Below are 19,782 nucleotides of genomic sequence, written 5' to 3' on the forward strand. Positions count from 1 at the left end.
CTGTGCTAAATCGGGGGTTCATTATAAATGGAGATTATGCCAAAAACTTTGACTTGCCCTATACATTTGATTTTACTTACTAAATTTTAATTCTTAGCCATTTTAATTTTTACCATAAAAATTGGTAGCCACCACTCATTAGATGTCATGGAACAATATTATAGGTCTAAAACTCAATTGTAACTTCTATATGCACCCATGTGATAAACACGTTCAGACCCATTAAATTAATGGGTTAACTACTTCTTAGTTCGACCTAACCCATACCTGACCTGAATTTTAATGGGGGTGGTTTTGGGTCCAAAATTCTGATCTGATTCTGATTCTTAAATGGGATCACACCTGATCACCCATTTGCACTCTCCAGCTATGCCCCACATTTGCTTACTCTGTTGGATGGAGCATTGAATGGAGCGAAGCAACTTGGTACTTGAATGGAGTGACGCAACCTGCCGGGTGCCTAGAGCAAGTATTCAAATTGGGTGGGTGATGATGATGAGTTCTGCGAGATTGGAAGTAGCAGAGACATTGTAGCGTGGGGTGGGACGGTCTTACCCTTGGAGTGGTATGAGGACCTTCAAGGGAAGCTTGTGCCTGTTGGGGATGATGATGTGAGGTTGCAACACGGGTTCCAAAGCATCTACGATCTAAGCTGAACTTAACTAGGTAAAAGTAGTGAAGTGAACCGAAGCAAGTGATTGAAGAAACAAGAAGGCGTTTGAACTGATACAAATATATGAGTGAAGAGGTAGGCGTCACCATCATTAGCCATGGCTTAGGTGGGGATCATGCCCTGAATATGGCACCTGAATTCTCTTAACCCAGGTTTTGCACCAGAGGGCTTGCTCATATATTATATACTAACAAGACATAATCTTCAAGCCATCACATAATATCAAATTGTAAAACATACACTTTAATAAAATAAACCATATAATCTTTACTGGGAATAGAAACATTACTCTAATCCAAAGTCTCATGAAACTATTCTGCTAAAGTCTTTTACAGAAAAAAAAAAAAAAAAAACTTAAAAGGAAATTAAATCCTAAATAGAAAAAAAAAATTAAAATAAAAAAAAGTTAACTAAGCCTTCGCTCCTCATGCTCCATGATTAGATCCTAATCCTGAAATTCACTATGGATTAAAAAGAATGAGGTAGATAGCCAAGAAAGAAAATCTGCCATAAGTTTTGGAAAAAAAAGAAGACACATTTAACTTAAATAAAATATATTTATCAAAATGTTGTAAATTCCAATGTAAAGCTTTAAATCTAAAGATTGAATAAGTGCAGATTTCAATGCCAATGAAATATATTGGGAAAAATGCTGTAAATTCTTACTAAAAAATAATGGCATAAATAAACTAAGCTTTTAATATAAATTCATGTGAGGAAAAAATCATGAATGAATGGATGGGTGTATACATGAAGTAATCCACAAATAATTAGTATGTTCACACCTTTGAATGCCAGAACCATTTCAAACCAGTCGCTAACTGACGTAGGGATTAATGTAATGAGATCGATCACCATCTTCCTCAAGGGGATAACTATTCCGAATCCACGGAGCTTCTCTGGACTCCTCAAAGAGATTTCTTGAATCCATGAGGGAAAATAAGAAAATAAAACTAAATTCTATAAATTCAAATTTTGATTGATGTATGATAAAAATGAATTTACAACCCTTTAAATAGTGGTACCAAACCTTGGAAGAAGTTACATAATCAAACTCCAACTCAAACTTCCTAAAATTTGTGATAGTAAGTTTACAATTTATACTAAGTGTTCTATTTGGCTTAACCACGTTATTCTTCTAATTTTTCTAAGAACTTTTCATATTGGACACAACTCTTAAAGCTCAAAGGAAGAAGTGTTATAATCAAACTAAAACTTACTATAAATAGTAAAAATGAAAATAAAATGGATTTTCAACCGTCAATCTGATGGAATATCGTAAATTTGGCATGGGCAACTTGTTTTAAGGTTCTGACGCTCTGGATCACATCTGTCTCCAATTGGGCCTTCTCTGGTCCATCTTGGAGATGAAAGTGTCCACGACCTACTCTAGATCAGTCTCCTCCACTTCAAAAGAACTCTTCCTTGAATTCTTATCTTGCTTGAGTTCATGATACTTGGTTAGGTCCTTGACGTTGAAAGTACGCGAGATCTCCAAGTCATCTGGAAGATCATCAACGTTAAGTGTTGTCAATGATCTTTCGGAGGATCAGTACTGGTCTAATCTTCTTGTTCTCAACTTGTTCTGCGTACCAGTTGAAAATATTTCCTTGCGTAGATGGACAATAACTTGGTCACCCACCTCAAACACCTTTGTCGTTAATGCTTTTCAGCTTGCCCCTTATACTTGTTGTTCGAGGCATGCAACTGGGCATGAACCTCCACATGAATGCCCATGATTTGGTCCTCTATGTTTTCTGCTGCAATGCTCATGCCCAGAAGCTTGGGCAAAGGGAATAAGTCAAGAGTGTAGCGAGGCACTCGACCATAAACAAACTTGAACGGAGACTTCTCCGTCGAGTGGTTCACCATATTGCTCCGCTCGAGACAAGGCCAAATCTCACTTCTTCGGTTTGTCACCTGAAATACACCAAATGAGGTTTCCCAACATACGATTCACAACTTTTGTCTGCCCATTGGTTTGTGGGTTGTAGGCGTTGCTGAGCTGAAGATGTGTACTGAACTGACTCCACAAAGTCTGCCAAAAGTGGCTAATGGACTTCGTGTCACAGTTAGAAATAATGGTCTTGGAAACCCCATGTAGCCGTATGACCTCTCTGAAGAATAGGTTCACCATATGTGTTACATCAAGAGTCTTCTTACATGGGATAAAGTGCACAATATATGAGAAATGATCTATCACCATAAACACCGAATCCATGCAGCGTTGTATTCAAGGGAGACCAAGCACGAAGTCCTTGGATAAATCCTCCCAAGGGCCGTCAAGTAGAGGTAACGAGATGTAGAGGTACATATTCTGAGATTGCCCTTAGAGGTCTAACAAACATGATAGCACTGAACTACTTTACCTATGTCACGTACCAATTGTAGACAGTACTACCACTCATCCACAAGAGCCCGCGTCTTGTCTCTCTCAAGGTGACCGCCAAGGCCACTTCCATGTAGCTCTTGAATAATCTGCTCCTCTCAAAGAACTTTGCGAGATGCACAGTCGATTCCTTTTGAAGAGAAAACCGTCTTGCATATGTAAGTCACTAGGATGACCCTCTTGATACCTCATTCATGCATTATGAAGTCCTCGGCATATAGCTCCTTGAAACAATCAAAGCTGACCACCTCATTGCCTCATTGGTCATTGTAATAAAAAGTGATACATAAAGACTAAGTGCATCAGCCACCATGTTTTACTGATCTGACTTGTGCTTAAGAGCGAACGAGAATTTTTACAAAAACACAACCCATCTAGCATGCACACGATTTATGTCAGCCTGAATATGAATAAACTTTAAGGCTTAATAGTCAGTATAAATAACTCTCTTTGGATTAGATATTGTCGCCAGTGTCGCAGCACTTGAACAACTGTGTACAACTCAAGCTCATCAGTCGATCACTTCTTTCGGGCTTCGTTGAGCTTCTCATTGTAGAATGCTACCGGGTTGCCTTCCTGTGATAAACATCCTCCAATTCTGATGCATGAGGCATCACACTCAACCTCAAACAGTTTGTTGAAACTGGAAAGAACCAAGACTGGTGTTGTGAAAAATCAATACTTGATTTCAGCAAAGCTTTTATCAGCATCATCGATCCACTGAAACAGACCCCTTCTTCATGGAATTTGCAATAGGTGCGACTATCGTACTAAAATTGCGCACAAATCGACAACAAAACTTCACCAAGCCGTGAAAACTCCTCACTTCATGAATCTTCATCGGGATCGGCCATTCCCTAATGGCTCACACCTTTTCATCATCCACACAGATGCCTACGGATGTTACAACAAATCCTAAGAACACTAGGTTGTCTGTAAAAACTACACTTCTTCAAGTTGATGTATAACTTGTTAACTTGTAGGACCTGTAACATCTGCCTAAGATGTTCCATGTGCTCCGTCTCATCCTGGATATATATCAGGATGTCATCAAAATATACTACCACAAATCAACAAATGAACGAATTTAGCATTTGATTTATCAAACACGTAAAGTGCTTGGTGCATTTAATAAACTGAAGGGCATGACCAGCCACTCATATAACCCTTGGTCTTAAATGTCGTTTTCCACTCATCATCGGGTCAGATATAAATCTGATGGTACTCGCTCATCAAATCTAGCTTAGAGAATACCTTGGCACCTTCTAGCATATTAAGCATGTAATCCAACCATGGTATTGGGAATTGATATTTGATGGTAATCTTATTAATTTACCGACTGTTGATACACATGCGCTAGCTCACATATTTCTTAGGCATTAACAATGATACACGATACATAGGCTTATGCTCCATCTCAAAAGATTCTTATGGATCAATTCCTCCACTTACCCCTGAAGTATCTCACGCTCTTTCGAACTCATTCGATAGTAGGTCGGTTTGGCAAATTAACCCCAGGGACAATGTCTATGTGATGTTGGATGTCTCTCATGAGGGGTAATCCATCAGATAAATCTTCTCACCAAATCTCTTTGAATTCACTCGACAATAGCCTTAAACTTGGAGGAATGTCTAAGGGCTCTGATCCCTCACCCTTTACCACCAAGGCGTACACCTTGCCTATTTCCTTATATTACTCTACGAAAACTCGAATGGTATGAGGGAGCTCCTATCTACTTTAAAAGCTTCGGGGTATTTCTCTGGTGTCATAGGGGCAAGGATCATCTTTCGATTGTCTTTAACGAGGACATAAACATCGTGTCGTCCTCAGTGGGTCACATCACGGTCCGATTGCCATGATCGACCGAGTAACATATGACATGCTTCCATGTTAACCACGTTACGAAGTACTTGATTCTTATAATTTTTACCAATTGAAAATAAGAAAATGCATTATTCAGTAACCTTGGTCTCGTTCACCTTTTTTATCTATCAAATCGAGTAAAGGGAAGGATGATTTGTTATAGGTAGCCATAACTTATCCACCATCACTTTCGAAATGATGTTCTCGCTACCGCCACTTTCTATGATTACATCACAACAAACTTTACCGTATGGAATATATTGTGCCACTATGGATGCAAATCCTTCTGTCAACTGTATAGTAATTGCTTCACAAATAAGGATTCACCATAATCCTCGGGCAACCATTCTTCGTCACTAGCTCCTTTCTTAATGACTTGTTCATCTTCATCAAATCTAAGGTCTTCTTCCGCCGCATCACCTTCAGTGCCCCATTTGTTAATGGTCAAGTGGGCCGCGGGGTGTTGAGGGCAGGTGTTTGATAAGTAGTCTAGTTGGCCATAACAGTAACAAGTGTTCGGCCTTAGCCGACAATAAAGATTTGAAATTTTACTTGGACCTGCTTTTGTGGGTGCAACGTGTTAAGGCTTAGATGGGCCGCTCCCTATGTCACAGTTTGTGGTCACAGGAGGTTGGGGACATCTTCCTACTAATTCTTTTCCTTGTGCCAGTAATGAATCTTGCATGGGACCCATCATGGGGGCTAAGTTGAAGGATAAGCCGAGTGGGGACTCTTACAAGCTGCATTTTTGCCCTACCTGCCTACTGAACCGCTTCGTCGGATAAAGCCATCATTGAGGTCATCGTCGTTAGAGCTTGAATCATCTGGGGTAGCCCTATAATTCACCACTAGTAGTGCTCTACGAAAATTCGGGTTATGTTGTATATCAATTACGGGTGGTTGAGCATCGCCTTAGGTTTGGGGCAGAATTATCGTATTCATAAGACGATCGAGGATTGCCTACAACCCTTGCATGCTCAACTAACACTCCCACTGGAAAGCTTTCAATCTTTACAAAAGATAACGAATCCCTCGATCATCGTCCATAGGATTTTGGTCCATACCTTGGTTATTTGTCATCGGTCCGAGGGGAGTCCATGCTCTGATACCAATTGATGCAGGGATGAATGTGATGAGGTCGATCAACATCTTCCTCAAGCGAATAACTACTTTGAATCCATGGAGCTTCTCTGGACTCCTCATAGAGATTCCTCGAATCTACGAGTAAAAATAAGAAAATAGAAATAAATTTTAGAAATTCAAAATTTGATTGGTAGATGAAAAAAATGAATTCACAACCCTTTAAATAGTAATACCAAACCTTAAAAGAAGTTTCGGAATTAAACTCCAACTCAAACTCCCTAAAACTCGTGACTTACTATAAATAGTAAGTGTCCTATTTGGCTTAATCACGTTATTCTTTTAATTTTTCTATGAACTTGTCATGTTGGAGACAACTCCTAAAGCTCAAAGGATGAAGAGTTATAATCAAACTAAAACTCATTATAAATAGTAAAAATGAAAATAAAATAGATTTTCAACTATTGATCTGATGGAATCTCGCAAATTCGGCATGGGCAACCCGGCATTGGATGGCTAAAGTAGCTTCTCATACCATACAATCAAGACTGATGTATAGTGGGTCGGGGACAATTTCATGGCCAAGATGAATCAGAAAAGGCCCGGTCAACGACAAAAGTGATCCGGACCGTCGGACCTTAAATTAGAAGTATCTCGCAATCTGAAATGAGCTATCAGGCGTACCATATATGATTCTAGGGTAGGATGAGCTACTTTAGCCACCCACGCCAGGTTGCCCACATCGAATTTGCAAAATATCATTAGATCGATGGTCATTTCCCTATTTTAATTTCATTTTTACTATAAATAGTAAGTTTTAGTTTGATTATAACTCTTCATCCATTTAACTTTAGGAGTTGCGCCCAACGTGAAAAGTGCTTAGAATAATTAGGAAAACAACATGGTGAAGCCAAATAGGACACTTACTATTTTTGGCCGAAAACCTTGCTCACTAGTGGAAATCATGACCGTCTCTATAAATAGTAAGTTTACTATTTATATAAAGTTGCGAATTCTATGAGTTTTAGTTGTATTTTGATTCTGAAACTTCTCCAATGGCTTAATATCCCTATGTAAAGGGTTGTGAACTCGTTTATTTCATTCATCAATCAAATTACGAATTTAATAGAATTTCTTTATATTTTTCTTGCTTGTTTTTCCTCATGGATTTGAGAGGTCTCTATGAGGAGTTTAGAAAAGCTCTGTAAATTCCGAGTAATTATCCATGAGGAAGAGGGTGATGGACTTCATCATAGTCATCCCTTCATAAGGAACTAACAGAGGTGTTGACCTTTAGCCTAGGAGTGCAAACGGGCCAGATTATGTCAGGAGCTGAGCCTGTATGTAGAAATTATAATTGATTTCATACAAATAATGGTAACTATCAATTTTGATGGTAAAAAAGGTAAAATGGCAAACGTTAGGTAAAACCAGATGAGTTCAATTAGTGTTACTTCTAATATATTCTTCAGAAAAAATGGTGCCAATTATTTAAACGGCCTAGATTGTCACCTGGATGGTCAACCACCTTTTAGTAAAAGAAGTGATGATCTATTGCTATAATCTAATGCAAAACAAAACAGAATACAAAACCCATAAATAACCTTGTCTTTTGTTAGTTGATTTTAGTATGACTCAAATTAGACTCGTTCAAAAATACGGATCCCATTTGATTGGCAAATAAACACCAAGGAAACATTAATGTGTGTCCTACGAACTTTTTAATAGTCAAGCGTTCAATCACCACTATTTCCTAGAGTATGGTCCGCCTGGCATATGGACTTTCTTCATTTTTGGGATCCTACCCTAAAATGATCTGGAAAGGATGGACGGTGAGGATGCAGAATTCATACATCAAAATGGCCCCTACGTTAAGTACCGCACCCTCTTGCCTGAGGTCGGGGGTCTCACCTAATCCGCTCCTTGATCGTGCATTTTCGGTCAACCTAAAGAGAGTTTTTTTTTTTTTTTTTTTTTTTTGGGAAAAAAAAAAAAAAAAACTGACTACTGGGATAGGGTGTAGGCACAAAGGGGTCCACCTGATCAGAGGACCCAATCTCACATATACTCTCATGACTAACCAAGTGATTGGCATTTGGATACGCAGAAGATGGGCCACGCGTGGTGCCCAGTCAAAAAGCACGACTCTTCAACGTCAGTTGTAGTCGTTTCTTTGAAAGTTTCCCACGTTTCTTTCTATATATTCGATTGTCCCCGTAAAGAAATTGTAAAACTGGTGAACGCATTCCCAACAGTGATCACGGCAAGAACCGGGCCTGCGCTGAGGTATCTGCACCACTCTGGTAATCGCTTTTGATCCACATCAGCATCAGAGGCCTAATCAGGGCCATCTCCCCCATCTGGATTTACGCACCTCTCCAACTGCACCAGACTCAAGATCACCAGCCCACTACATCTCCCATACATGGACAATTCAAAGACTCCCATGTCGTCCCCCAAGGAAGATATCCCTGCAAAACGGTGCAAGATCCACAGCCCATCCAGTTCTACACAGCCGATCGACCCACCAGAGACATCAACAGCTCCATCTCCCTCAATTATTCTCAAACGTCGCCCATCTCCACTTACGCAGCTCTCCAACAACGCAAGGCCCCAGATCACTGGCCCACTACATCTCCCAGACATGGACAATTGGTTCACTCCCATGTCGTCCCCGAATGAAGATATCCCTGCAAAATGGCACAACATACACAGTCCGTCCAGTTCGACCCACCTGATTGACCCACCAGAGACATCAGCACATCCATCTCCCCCAGTTATTCTTAATTCTCACCCATCTCCACATACGCTCCTCTCCAACTGCACCAGCCCCCATATCAGGAGCCAACGAAGCCCATTGAGTAGACATCTCCCAGACATGGACAATTCGATAATTCTAATGCCGTCTCCCAAGGAAGATATCCATGCGAAATGCCAAGAGATCCACAGTCCATCTCGTGGAACATGCCTGATTGATCAACCAGACCTGTGGCTCCCACAGGAGATAGTACGTTATGGAGAATTCACACAAGCCACGACCATGGCTTTCAAACTGGACTCATACTGTGGGAGCTGTCAACACCATCTAGGGATGCTCTTGGAGGAAATATGCCTCAATAAGCATGGTTACAAAGTAGCCAAGTTCATCTACGCCCACATTGATGGGCCCAGTTGGATGCGCCAATGGGCTGGCAAAAAGAGCAAAGATACAAATTTGATTGGCTATGTAGCTTTCAGTGACAACTATAAGTCACACCAGATTGGACGTAGGGACATTACCGTGGTGTGGCGTGGTACCAAAGCACTCTTGGAGTGGTTTAAGGACATTGAAATCGATCTTATTCCATTTGGCAATGATGTTGATGTGGAGGTGGCATCTGGGTTCCATAGCATCTATAAATCCAGGAGTGACTCTTCCAGTTACAGCAAGTTGAGTGCATCAGAACAAGTGATGGAAGCAGTGAAAGGTCTTGTGAAGTTGTACAAAGAGAAAGGTGAAGAGGTGGGCCTCACCATCACTGGTCACAGCCTAGGTGGGGCCTTATCTCTCCTCAACGCTTACGAGGCTGCCTCCTCCCTCCATGACCTCAACTGCCAAATCCGTGTCATCTCTTTCGGGGCCCCACAAGTCGGTAACAGGGCATTTAGAGACAAGCTCAAACAAATGCAAGTGAAGATACTGCGGGTGGTGATCAAGCAAGATGTGGTGCCAATGTTGCCCGCGGACCTTATCAATGAGAATCTGTTGGAATGGGCTTTCAAACTAGTGGGGCAGCAGAACTCTCTGTTCAAACATGTGGGGACCCAATTGACGCTGGTTGCAGATGGAGTTGCTATTCCCGAAGCACATAAAATAAAGACATACCTTTCTCTTGTGAACGGTTCGGATAGTCCAGCGTCTGAACTTCCATGTGGATGCTCGGTGGGACGCGCCATCGGTGAACAAAGCTCTGTTGAAAAGTAATTGTAATTTGTAATTTAAAAATATCTATGAAAAAATGTAAAAATAAAACTCCCTAGTCAAGAAATATTTGTAGAAGTGCGTGGAACAAGTTGTGGATTTCATGAAAATGGACGAAAATTATATATGGTATATAGAGAATTGTAAAGTACCTATAAAAATGTTCACAGTGAGTCTCATGAGGAATGCAGATAACCAAAAGTTTGTTATGTAAAAGCCCTCTGTAACAAAATCCCCTTCTCTAGTAATAAAATCTCTACATCCAGCTAATCAATCTTTCACCTGTTTGACAATTTTGGTATATAGCCCAGCTTTATTTCAATTCTTTCTCATATAAACCTAACTCAATCTATGGAAAAAAGCTCCAACAGCTGTACCTTCAGTTGTTCTTAAAATCTAGTTCATATTTTGTATGGAGAAAGTTATGATTATCGAGGCTTTCAAATGAAGAGCCAGAGAAATGTTGCAGCACTTCGCATCGTGAAATAAAACAATGTAAAGGGAGAAATACAACCGAAGAGGTGCCTTACTACAGAAACACACATCACACGTGTTTGAGATCCTTGCCCTACACCAAAGCGGGCACACCATTTATGCATTTGCATGCAGCAACGTAAAGACAGTGGATCGAACTGACTACTGGGCTAGGGTGTAGACACGAGGGGGTCCACCTGATCAGAGGAACCATCTCACACCTACTCTTACGAGTAACCAACTCAGCTCTCCAGTGGCATTTGGATTCGTAGGAAGGTGGTCCATCCGTGGCATCCTGTTCAAAGCATGACTCTTCAAAGTCAGTTGTGGTCATTTCTTTGAATGTTCCTCACGTTCTCGTTTCATTCTGTATATTGGATTATTCTGGTATAAAAATTCTAAGACGGGTGAACATACTCCTAACAGCGATCACTACAAGAACTGAGCCTGCTGAGGGCCATTCTGATGAGAGTGCGGATCCTCTGTTTCCAGCGCATCCTGGTTCCCCTGGAATTTAATTGGTCCACGTCATTGTCATTTGTACTGACATCAGCACCACTCTTTAACAAAATAAAAATAGTTTGCAAAATACCCTTGATTAAGAAAAAAAAAAAAGTTGCGTTTCCGGGGACGCGGATTTCCTGTGAAAGACTTTCGCAGGGAGTTCCTGCGCGCTGGGAACCAGGTGGGGCCCATTATGATGTTTGTGAGAAATCCGCCCCGTCTATTCTATGTTGTGAGTTCATTTTAAGGCATGATGCCAAAAATGAACTGTTTCCAAAGCTCAAGTTTGCATCATTCAGTGGAGCCACTACTATGGGTTTCTAAGGGATTAAGTCCTTTAATCAAAATATCCCCGGTGTGTTGCCCCGGGAGCCAAAATATGAAGCAGGTCAGAGCTCTGGGTGGGCCATACCATCAGTCAACGTGAGGACAATGTTTATGGCTGAAACGTGCTTTCATGTGGGAAGTCAGTTACATCCTTTGCCTGAGTTTCTTGGTTTAATGGATGACTTGGGAAAAGGTGGGGTCTGACATGGTGTTTGGTTTTTTTTGGAAATCCGTGCCCTTCACCGGCTTTGCAAGGTCGTGTTGGGCCATGGGCCCAAATATGAAGTAAATCTGACCCCTATGTGGATCACACGGTTAATCACAATGTGGGACAATGCTCACAGGCTAAAATAACTTAGCTACCATGCATGGTGTTAACTATATCTACAAATTTGCATCGAATTCTCAAATAACTTCTATCATTCATTATGTTGGAGCGCACCATCTGATTGTTTTGAAATTGGGCGGACATTTCTCATTTTTCGTGCTCTTTCTGTCGGTCAAGTTTGGGTCCCAATCTCCCAAGGATATCCAAGATGCTCTTTTAACTGGCTAACATACCCCGTGCTTCAAGACCACGGTTGCACACATCTAGTTGAAACATTACCCAGTGATTGGATCATATAATCTAACATCTTCATAGTGACTGAATTATCTTAATATTCTAATGGCCTGTTTGGGGGATCCAAATACGATGGACAGTTAGATGACATGCTAAAAATAGGAAGACTTGGTGGTTGGTATTCTAGTCATGTATCTAGGTAATTGTACTGTCAGTTTTGTAAATGGATGAACATAAGGTGAGTTTCTGGAGTGATTAGGGAGTAAAACATGTGTATCATTAAGTTTGAGTGTCTTGGTCACATGTGTAAATTTCTCAGATTTTAGTTCTGATGGTGGGTTAAGCATATTTATAGGTGATGAATAAGATGAACGGGTCAGAATCTCAACTTGATGTGTGTACGAGCGGATGTAGAGATCAAGTATCTAGTTTACTACGATCGGATGGTCCAAAATTAAAGTGAACGGTTATATGTCTTTATCTAGCATTGTATGTTTGATTGAGTGGTTGGTTATGATAGACAAGTGAGAATATTTGGGTATATGATGATTATATCTTAAAATCAACGGTCAGATTGTTTGATCTATAAATGAAGATTATTCCCAACGGTTAGATTCGTGTTGGAGGATAGATGTAAGGTTAGGATAGCTAGATTGGTATCGTACATATGTACATAATAAGTTATATTTTATGGTAACACTCGAGAACTATTAATACTCGGGTATTGAAAAGTCACTACAAGAAATCCCACCTTTACCGACGAAAATTTTCGTTGCTAAAAGCCATATTTTGTAGCTAAAACATTTTAGCGACGAAAATTTTCGTCGCTAAAAGACCGACGCAAAATGTTTTTATCGACGAAAAATTTTAACCGTCAACAAAGGCAAGCTTTTTAGCAATGAATTTTTTCGTTGCTAAAAAAACTTTTAGGTTAAGCTTACAGGTTTAGGTTTAGGTTTAGGTTATAAGTGTAAGTTATATGTCTAGGTTTAGGTTAGGTTATAAGTTAAGGTTTAGGGAATTGAGTTTAGATTATAGGTTATAGGTTTAGGTTATAGGTTATAGGTTAAGGTTTAGGTTTAGGTTGTAGGTTTAGGTTTAGGTTAAGGTTTAGGTTTAGGTTTAGATTATAGGATTTGGGATTTGAGAATAGGTTTAGGCTATAAGTATAGGTTTAGGTTAATGTTGTAGGTTATAGGTTTAGGTTATAAGTTTATGCTAATGTTGTAGGTTATAATTTTAGGTTATAGGTTTAGGTTTAGGTTTAGATTTATGGATTTGAGAATACATTTAGGTTTTAGGTTATAGGTTTAGGTTTAGGTTATAAATATAGGTTATAGTTTTAGTTTATAAGTGTAGGTTATACGAAGGAATTTAGTTGTAGGAAGTGAGACAGAATTCATGTAGAGTAGTTGAGATAAAAATTTTAGCCACATACACAAAATATTGAACCTAGTATTATCTACTACATACTAGTAACATACAACCAATATTGGGGCACCATACCATAAGCTACAAGAATTTCATGTCCTCCTAATCAAGGTATCCTCCATTGATAACACACACACACACACACACACACATATATATATATATATATATATTATAAGTTGTTTATTTTCATTCACATTTGCAAATACAATACACTGAGAATGCCTGTGCAAATTAATGAACTCCCGAAACTTCACCTACATAGGAATGACAATATGAGTGCCAGAATAGTCAAAACCATTGTATTCGATTTCGCCTGCAAATTGATGTATTGGTCATAACAAGAAATAGAAAGTGTAGCTATACTAGCAATGCAATTAAAACATTATAACATGGATTAATTGATGACAAATTTGTCAAACTATATAATGACATCAAGAAGCTCATTTCGCAAAGTCATCTACAAATATTGAGAGAAAGCAATCACTTGGCTTAGTCAGGTTTGTTAAACTGCATATAAACAGAAGAAATTAGGTGAAAAATGGAAATGATAAATGAATTTGTAGGATTCAAGTTTTAAAGCTCCTTTGTCAAAAACAAACTTCCACTAATGTTGCAATAAAGTGCACCATCACCATCCATTTTTGTTCTTCTTTCTTTTTTCCCTAATTCATGCAAAACAAGTCTATGATTGACAAAATTAGGTCCATCAAATTATCAAGTGAGCCACAATAGAAAACAGTGTATACTCATTGATAAATAACAAAATACAAGTATGGTCCACTTGATCAGTGGATGTGGTTGATTTTTGCATGTAGTGTTACTCATGTTGGGGCCAATCTATCGAACTGGTTGGATGTCCAGTGCACTTAGCAAGTAAGAAGTAATCTGCTAGTTGGCCTTGAGACCTTCTCATACATGCATGTGCACACATTGTCGACACACAGCTAATCTCCCCACCCTTGGTGGGGACCTAACCTGTAGATGAACCCATATTCTATGGATTGATTTGGGTCAGGCATTCTGTCGAACATCAAGCATGCTTCACACATGAGGTAGAGTCACATTTTCCCAAATCAAGATACATCTTGTAAATGAAAATTTTTCATGACTTCTAATCAAGATCAAACCTACAACATCATTTCAACAAATTCTATGCACAAAAACTATACTAACAACAAGAAGCTAAAATACCCAGACATCCACCGACTGATCCACCATAAAAACCAAAATCACAACAAATAAATAAAACATTTGCCTGAAAATCCATCTAATCATAGGCGTATGAACAGAAAATGCCAAAAATTTTCGGTTGAGAGAGAGAGATTGGAAGGGGCAAGGAAATGGATTACGTGATACCCCCGACAAGGAAACGCATCACAGGAGAAGAGGGCGCTGGGAGTGAGAGAGCGAGAGAGAGAGAGGGAGAGAGAGAGAGAGAGAGAGAGAGAGAGAGAGAGAGAGAATGGGGGCGGAAGGCGCTGGGAGTGAGAGAGAGAGGGAATGGCGGTGGAGGGTGCGTAAGAAATGAGGGCTTTTTCTTTTAGGGAAAAGGTTTTGTATAGTCGAGCTCATGGGAACTTTCCACAAGGTCGAGCTGTGTGGGCCCCATTGTGATGTGTGTCGACCATCAACACCGTGCGTTTGATGGGCCCCCTTTAAATTATGGGATATCCCAAAAATCATCCGTATACAGAACTGAGGTGGGCCATACCATCCAAAATCATGTGAAGAAATGCATAAAACATATAAAATCACTTGGTGGGGCCCACTTGAAATTTTGATGCATGTGAAACTTGGTTTGACTCCTCATCCAAGTGGGACACACATAATGGATGGGCTGGATTTGTGAACCACATCTCGATGGTCCTAACAAATGATTATGAATATTTTAATGGAGGGTAACCCCTCTCAACTTTTGTATGTGGTGTGGCCCAAAAAGTCACGGATTGACTTGATTTTTAAACCCCAGGCCCACCATGGAATGGTGCATCTGACTGATTGTATAGATGTTCGACACCCATCACGGTGGGGCCCACACAGCTCGATCATATGAGAAGTTCCCATGAGCTCGACCGAATGGAACCTTCTCCCATATATATATATAATAAATTATAAAATTATTATATATCCATCGTTAAAATCCTCCTAAGGTCCACTATACAGTTTATTTGACATCCAATGTGTTGATTAGGTCATACAGGGCCAGATGAAGGGGAAAAACAAAAATCAGTTTGATCCGAAACTTTTATGGCCCCAAAATGTTTTTTAATGGTTGACGCTCATTCCACACTGTTTCCTGGAATGTGGTCCACTTAAGATTTGGATATATCTTATTTTTGGTCTCATACCGTAAGATGATCTTTAAAAATAGATAGACAACATGGATTAAACACATACATCATGGTAGGGCTCACAGAGCACCAACCACCAACCATTGGATGGTGTTAGGGGGAGTAGCCAATCCGTTTCCCTTATTTGTCGTGTGGTCCATTTAATCTTTGGTATGATTCATTTTTTGGATAATTCTCTAAAATTATCTCGAAAAATGGATGAACGGTGTGGGTTGATCCCAAATTTTCGGTAAATCCAAAACTCAAGTGTACCATGCCACGCGAAACAATATGGAAAATGATTTCCACCATTGATACCTTCCTTAGGCCCACACTAATGTTTATTTGACATCCAACATGTTTATAATATCAAAAAGATATAAATGAAGAGAAAACACAAACATCAGCTTGATCCAAAACTTCTATGAATGTTATTTTTAATGGTGGACGTTCAGTCCCTACTTTGTAGTCCACTTAAGCTTTGGACCTGCCCCTTTTTTGGTTAATAACTTAAAATGATCCGAGAAAAGTGTTGAACGGTATGGAGAAAGTCAATCCATGACTTAGGTGGGCCAAGAGCTTAAAAATAAAGTCAATCCATGACTTGGGTGGGCCACACCACATAATATAATGGAGAGGGGTTTCCTTAAAACATTCATAATCATATATTGGGTCTGCCTAAATGTGATTCACATATCCAACCCACTCATTATGTGTGTCCCACTTGGATGAGGGGTCAGACTAATTTTCAGCCGCATTCAAAACTCATTTGGGTCCCACCAAGTGCTTTTAAATTTTTTAGGATGTCTTCACATAGTTTTAGATGGTATGGCCCACTTGAGTTTTGTATATAGATGATTTTTGAGATATCTCATAACCTAAAGGGGACACATCTAATCCACGGTGTTGATGTTCGACACACATCATGATGGGGCCCACTAAACTTAATAACATCAATTCTTAGGTTCTCACGAGGTCAGTAAGTTGGGTCACAATTTTGACCAGAATATTTGGCCCATTTTACATGTTTGGTCCATTCACTCTATTTTACTGATCAATACCCTCAATTTGACTAGTTACTCGCCTCAATCAGGCTACATATGAGAAAAGATATTGGGCAAACAAAATTGATCAACAATTTGAGTGAATTTTGATTTAAACATCTGAAGTTATTTACTCTTCAATCTAGACTGATCAGATTGTTCAAAAATAGTTAAAGGTTCAATTAGTGGATGTGCATAATAATTTAGTAATTTTATTTTTCACAGATAAATTTCAATTTCCTTTTAAAATAACATTTTTTTCTCAAAAATGTATATTTTTTTTCTCTTCTAACAAAATACATTTTTATTAAAAAATATTTCAAAAAATATTTAAAATACAAATTCTAAATTTTTATTTTCAAAATCTCAAAATTTTTCTCATATTTTATTTTTTTTCTCAAAAATTTCAAATTATCGATTTTTTTCTTCAAAACCATCATTTTGTTCTCAAAATTTTTCTCAAACATTGTTAAAATTTCTAAACTTCTCAATATTCTTTTTCATGTGATATTGCAAATCATTTAAATATTACCTTTTAATTATATATATTAAAAAAATTTCCACTCATATGATATAAAAACTCTACACACACACACACACACACACACTTTTACCGACAAAAAATTTTAAAAATTAAAACATCTTTACATTATTACCGATGGTTTTCAGCCGTCGGGAAAAATATTTAGGAAAAACACTTTTACAGATGAACATTTTCGTCGGTAAAAGTCTTACCACGAACATTTCCAAGACAATGCGAAAATTTTCTTTGTTAAAATTCAAAACACCATTTAGCGACGAAAATTTACGTCGCTACAGGTGGTTTTTAGCTACGAAATTAATTTCATCGCTAAGATGAAACTTCTTGACTTTTTTGTTTTTTCAAAAATTCAAAACACCCTTTAGCGACGAAATTTTTCGTCGCTAAAGGTGTCTTTTAGCTACAAAATTAATTTCGTCGGTAAAAGGAAACTTCTCGACTTTTTTGTCTTTTCAAAAATTCAAAACACCCTTTAGCGACGAATATTTTCGTCGCTAAAAGCCACCTTTAGCTACGAACTTAATTTCGTTGCTAAAAGGAAACTTCTCGACTTTTTTGTCTTTTTAAAAATTCAAAACACAGGAAACTTCTCGACTTTTTTGTCTTTTCAAAAATTCAAAACACCCTTTAGCGACGAACATTTCCGTCACTAAAGGTAGCTTTCAGCTACGAAATTTATTTCGTTGCTAAAAGCAAACTTCCCTACTTTTTTATTTTTTTCAAAAACTCAAAACACCCTTTAGCGATGAAAATTTTCATCGCCAAAGGTGTCTTTTAGATACGAAATTAATTTCATGGCTAAAAGGAAACTTCTTGACTTTTTTGTTTTTTCAAAAATTCAAAACACCCTTTAGCGATGAAAATTTTCGTCGCTAAAGGTGGCTTTTAGCTACGAAATTAATTTCATCAGTAAAAGGAAACTTCTCGACTTTTTTATTTTTTCAAAAATTCAAAACACCCTTTAGCGGCAAAAATTTTCGTCGCTAAATGTCACTTTTAGGGATGAAAAAAATTTCATCGCTAAAAGTAAACTTTTACCGATGAAAACAAATTTTGTCGTTAAAAGTCACTTTTAGTGACGAAAAAATATTTCGTCACTAAAAGTTTCGTCGGTAAAAACCCTATTTTTTGTAGTGAGTTCGGGGTGTTACACAGAGTGACAAAGTTCCACTAGACAAAATGACAAGATTATGGGTCAAAGTGATATAGTTCTACTAGACAAAGCGACGAGGTTTCCAGACAAAGTAACGTGGTTCCACCAGAGAAAGTTCCACTAGACAAAATGACAGGATTATGGGTCAAAGCACTCTTCTGATGATTGCTTTTGATCCAGTTGTTTTTAGATGAATTTTTTATATTATTATTACATAAATGCATCCAAAGTTCCATGAAAGTAGAAGAATAACATATCTTGTTTAATGTTTATTTTTCTATTTGTCAACAACTTTTTGAATTTTGTTGGCATTAAGCCTTGTATCAATAAAAGATCCTTCTTACATTGTTACCTTCTTTTATAAGTTACGTACTCTCCGGCTAATTCTTCTTTAACCATTGCATTCCGCTGATATAAAATCTTGTATGAAATTCTAAGGGTATAAATTTATTTTATTTTATTTTATTTTCAAATTTATAAATCCAAAATAAATTTTGAGTAGGCCATTAAATCATATTGAACCAGATCTACGATGATATGTCCATCTAAATATCAATCCACTCCATGGATTACACATCCAAACTATACAAACCAATAACTGACTATTGGATTGACAATTAAACCCTTGGAAACTATCAAAAGAGCAAATCGATCATTTAGATAATCCAAATTGATTTTTATAGCTTGAGAATTATTCAGATTGAGCCATTCACTTTATTTCCCATATTATTAGCTTTCAAAATGAGTCTCATATTTATATCCTGATTAATTATCATGATCTTAGGCTAAGAGCATGTATGGCTATGATTTGCTTCATTTTTAACCTGATCTAGTGAATCATTATGCATATGAATTATATTGATAAGCTTATGTTGCTTAGATATATAATCTCAATTGATTTGATCTTGTTGAATGCATGTGAAATCATGAAAATCATGTGCATGCGCATGACCCATCATCTTGACCATCAAAATCATCATCCAACATGCACTTTCAATCCACTTAGATATTTTTCCCAAAGTATATAAACCATGATCATCATGTTGGCACGCATGGATTGAATTAGATCATGCTTAGATAGTGGTCCAACATGTTGTCATGCACGCACACATTTGTATATTCTCGTCCATGGGATCAAGAGAGTAGTAGCTATAATTAGGGGTGTACATGAACCGAGCTAGCTCAGTTAGCTCGCTTGACTCGACTCGAAAAAGCTCTATTCGACTCGGTTCGAAGCTGAGTTCGAGCCGAGTCGAGCTGATTTTTTGAGCTCGAAAATGAGTTCGAGTCGAGTTTGAGCAGGCCCCAGCTCGACTCGACTCGGATCAAATCCAGCTCGAATCTAACTCGAATCGAACTCGGATTGAACAGTTTGGTGACTCAGTTACTTTGCCATTGATGTGCTCACCAACTGTTTCATAAAATGACTAAACGAAATGTGGCTAGC

General features: G+C 38.4%; 1 protein-coding gene across 1 annotated transcript; it reads left to right on the plus strand.

Annotated features, from left to right (window-relative positions):
- The first annotated feature begins 8,671 nt into the window (after nucleotides 1-8,671).
- Nucleotides 8,672-9,970, plus strand: LOC131245139 (phospholipase A1-Igamma1, chloroplastic-like). The gene has a single exon (XM_058244393.1). The coding sequence runs from the start codon at nucleotides 8,672-8,674 to the stop codon at nucleotides 9,968-9,970; it is 1,299 nt and encodes a 432-aa protein (XP_058100376.1).
- Nucleotides 9,971-19,782: the final 9,812 nt, after the last annotated feature.

The sequence above is a fragment of the Magnolia sinica genome, chromosome 1 (assembly GCF_029962835.1).
Source record: "Magnolia sinica isolate HGM2019 chromosome 1, MsV1, whole genome shotgun sequence".
Taxonomy (NCBI): domain Eukaryota; kingdom Viridiplantae; phylum Streptophyta; class Magnoliopsida; order Magnoliales; family Magnoliaceae; genus Magnolia; species Magnolia sinica.

Excerpts from the sequence above, each read along its gene's own strand:
- LOC131245139 (XM_058244393.1), top strand. The coding sequence starts at position 8,672 with ATGTCGTCCCCGAATGAAGATATCCCTGCAAAATGGCACAACATACAC.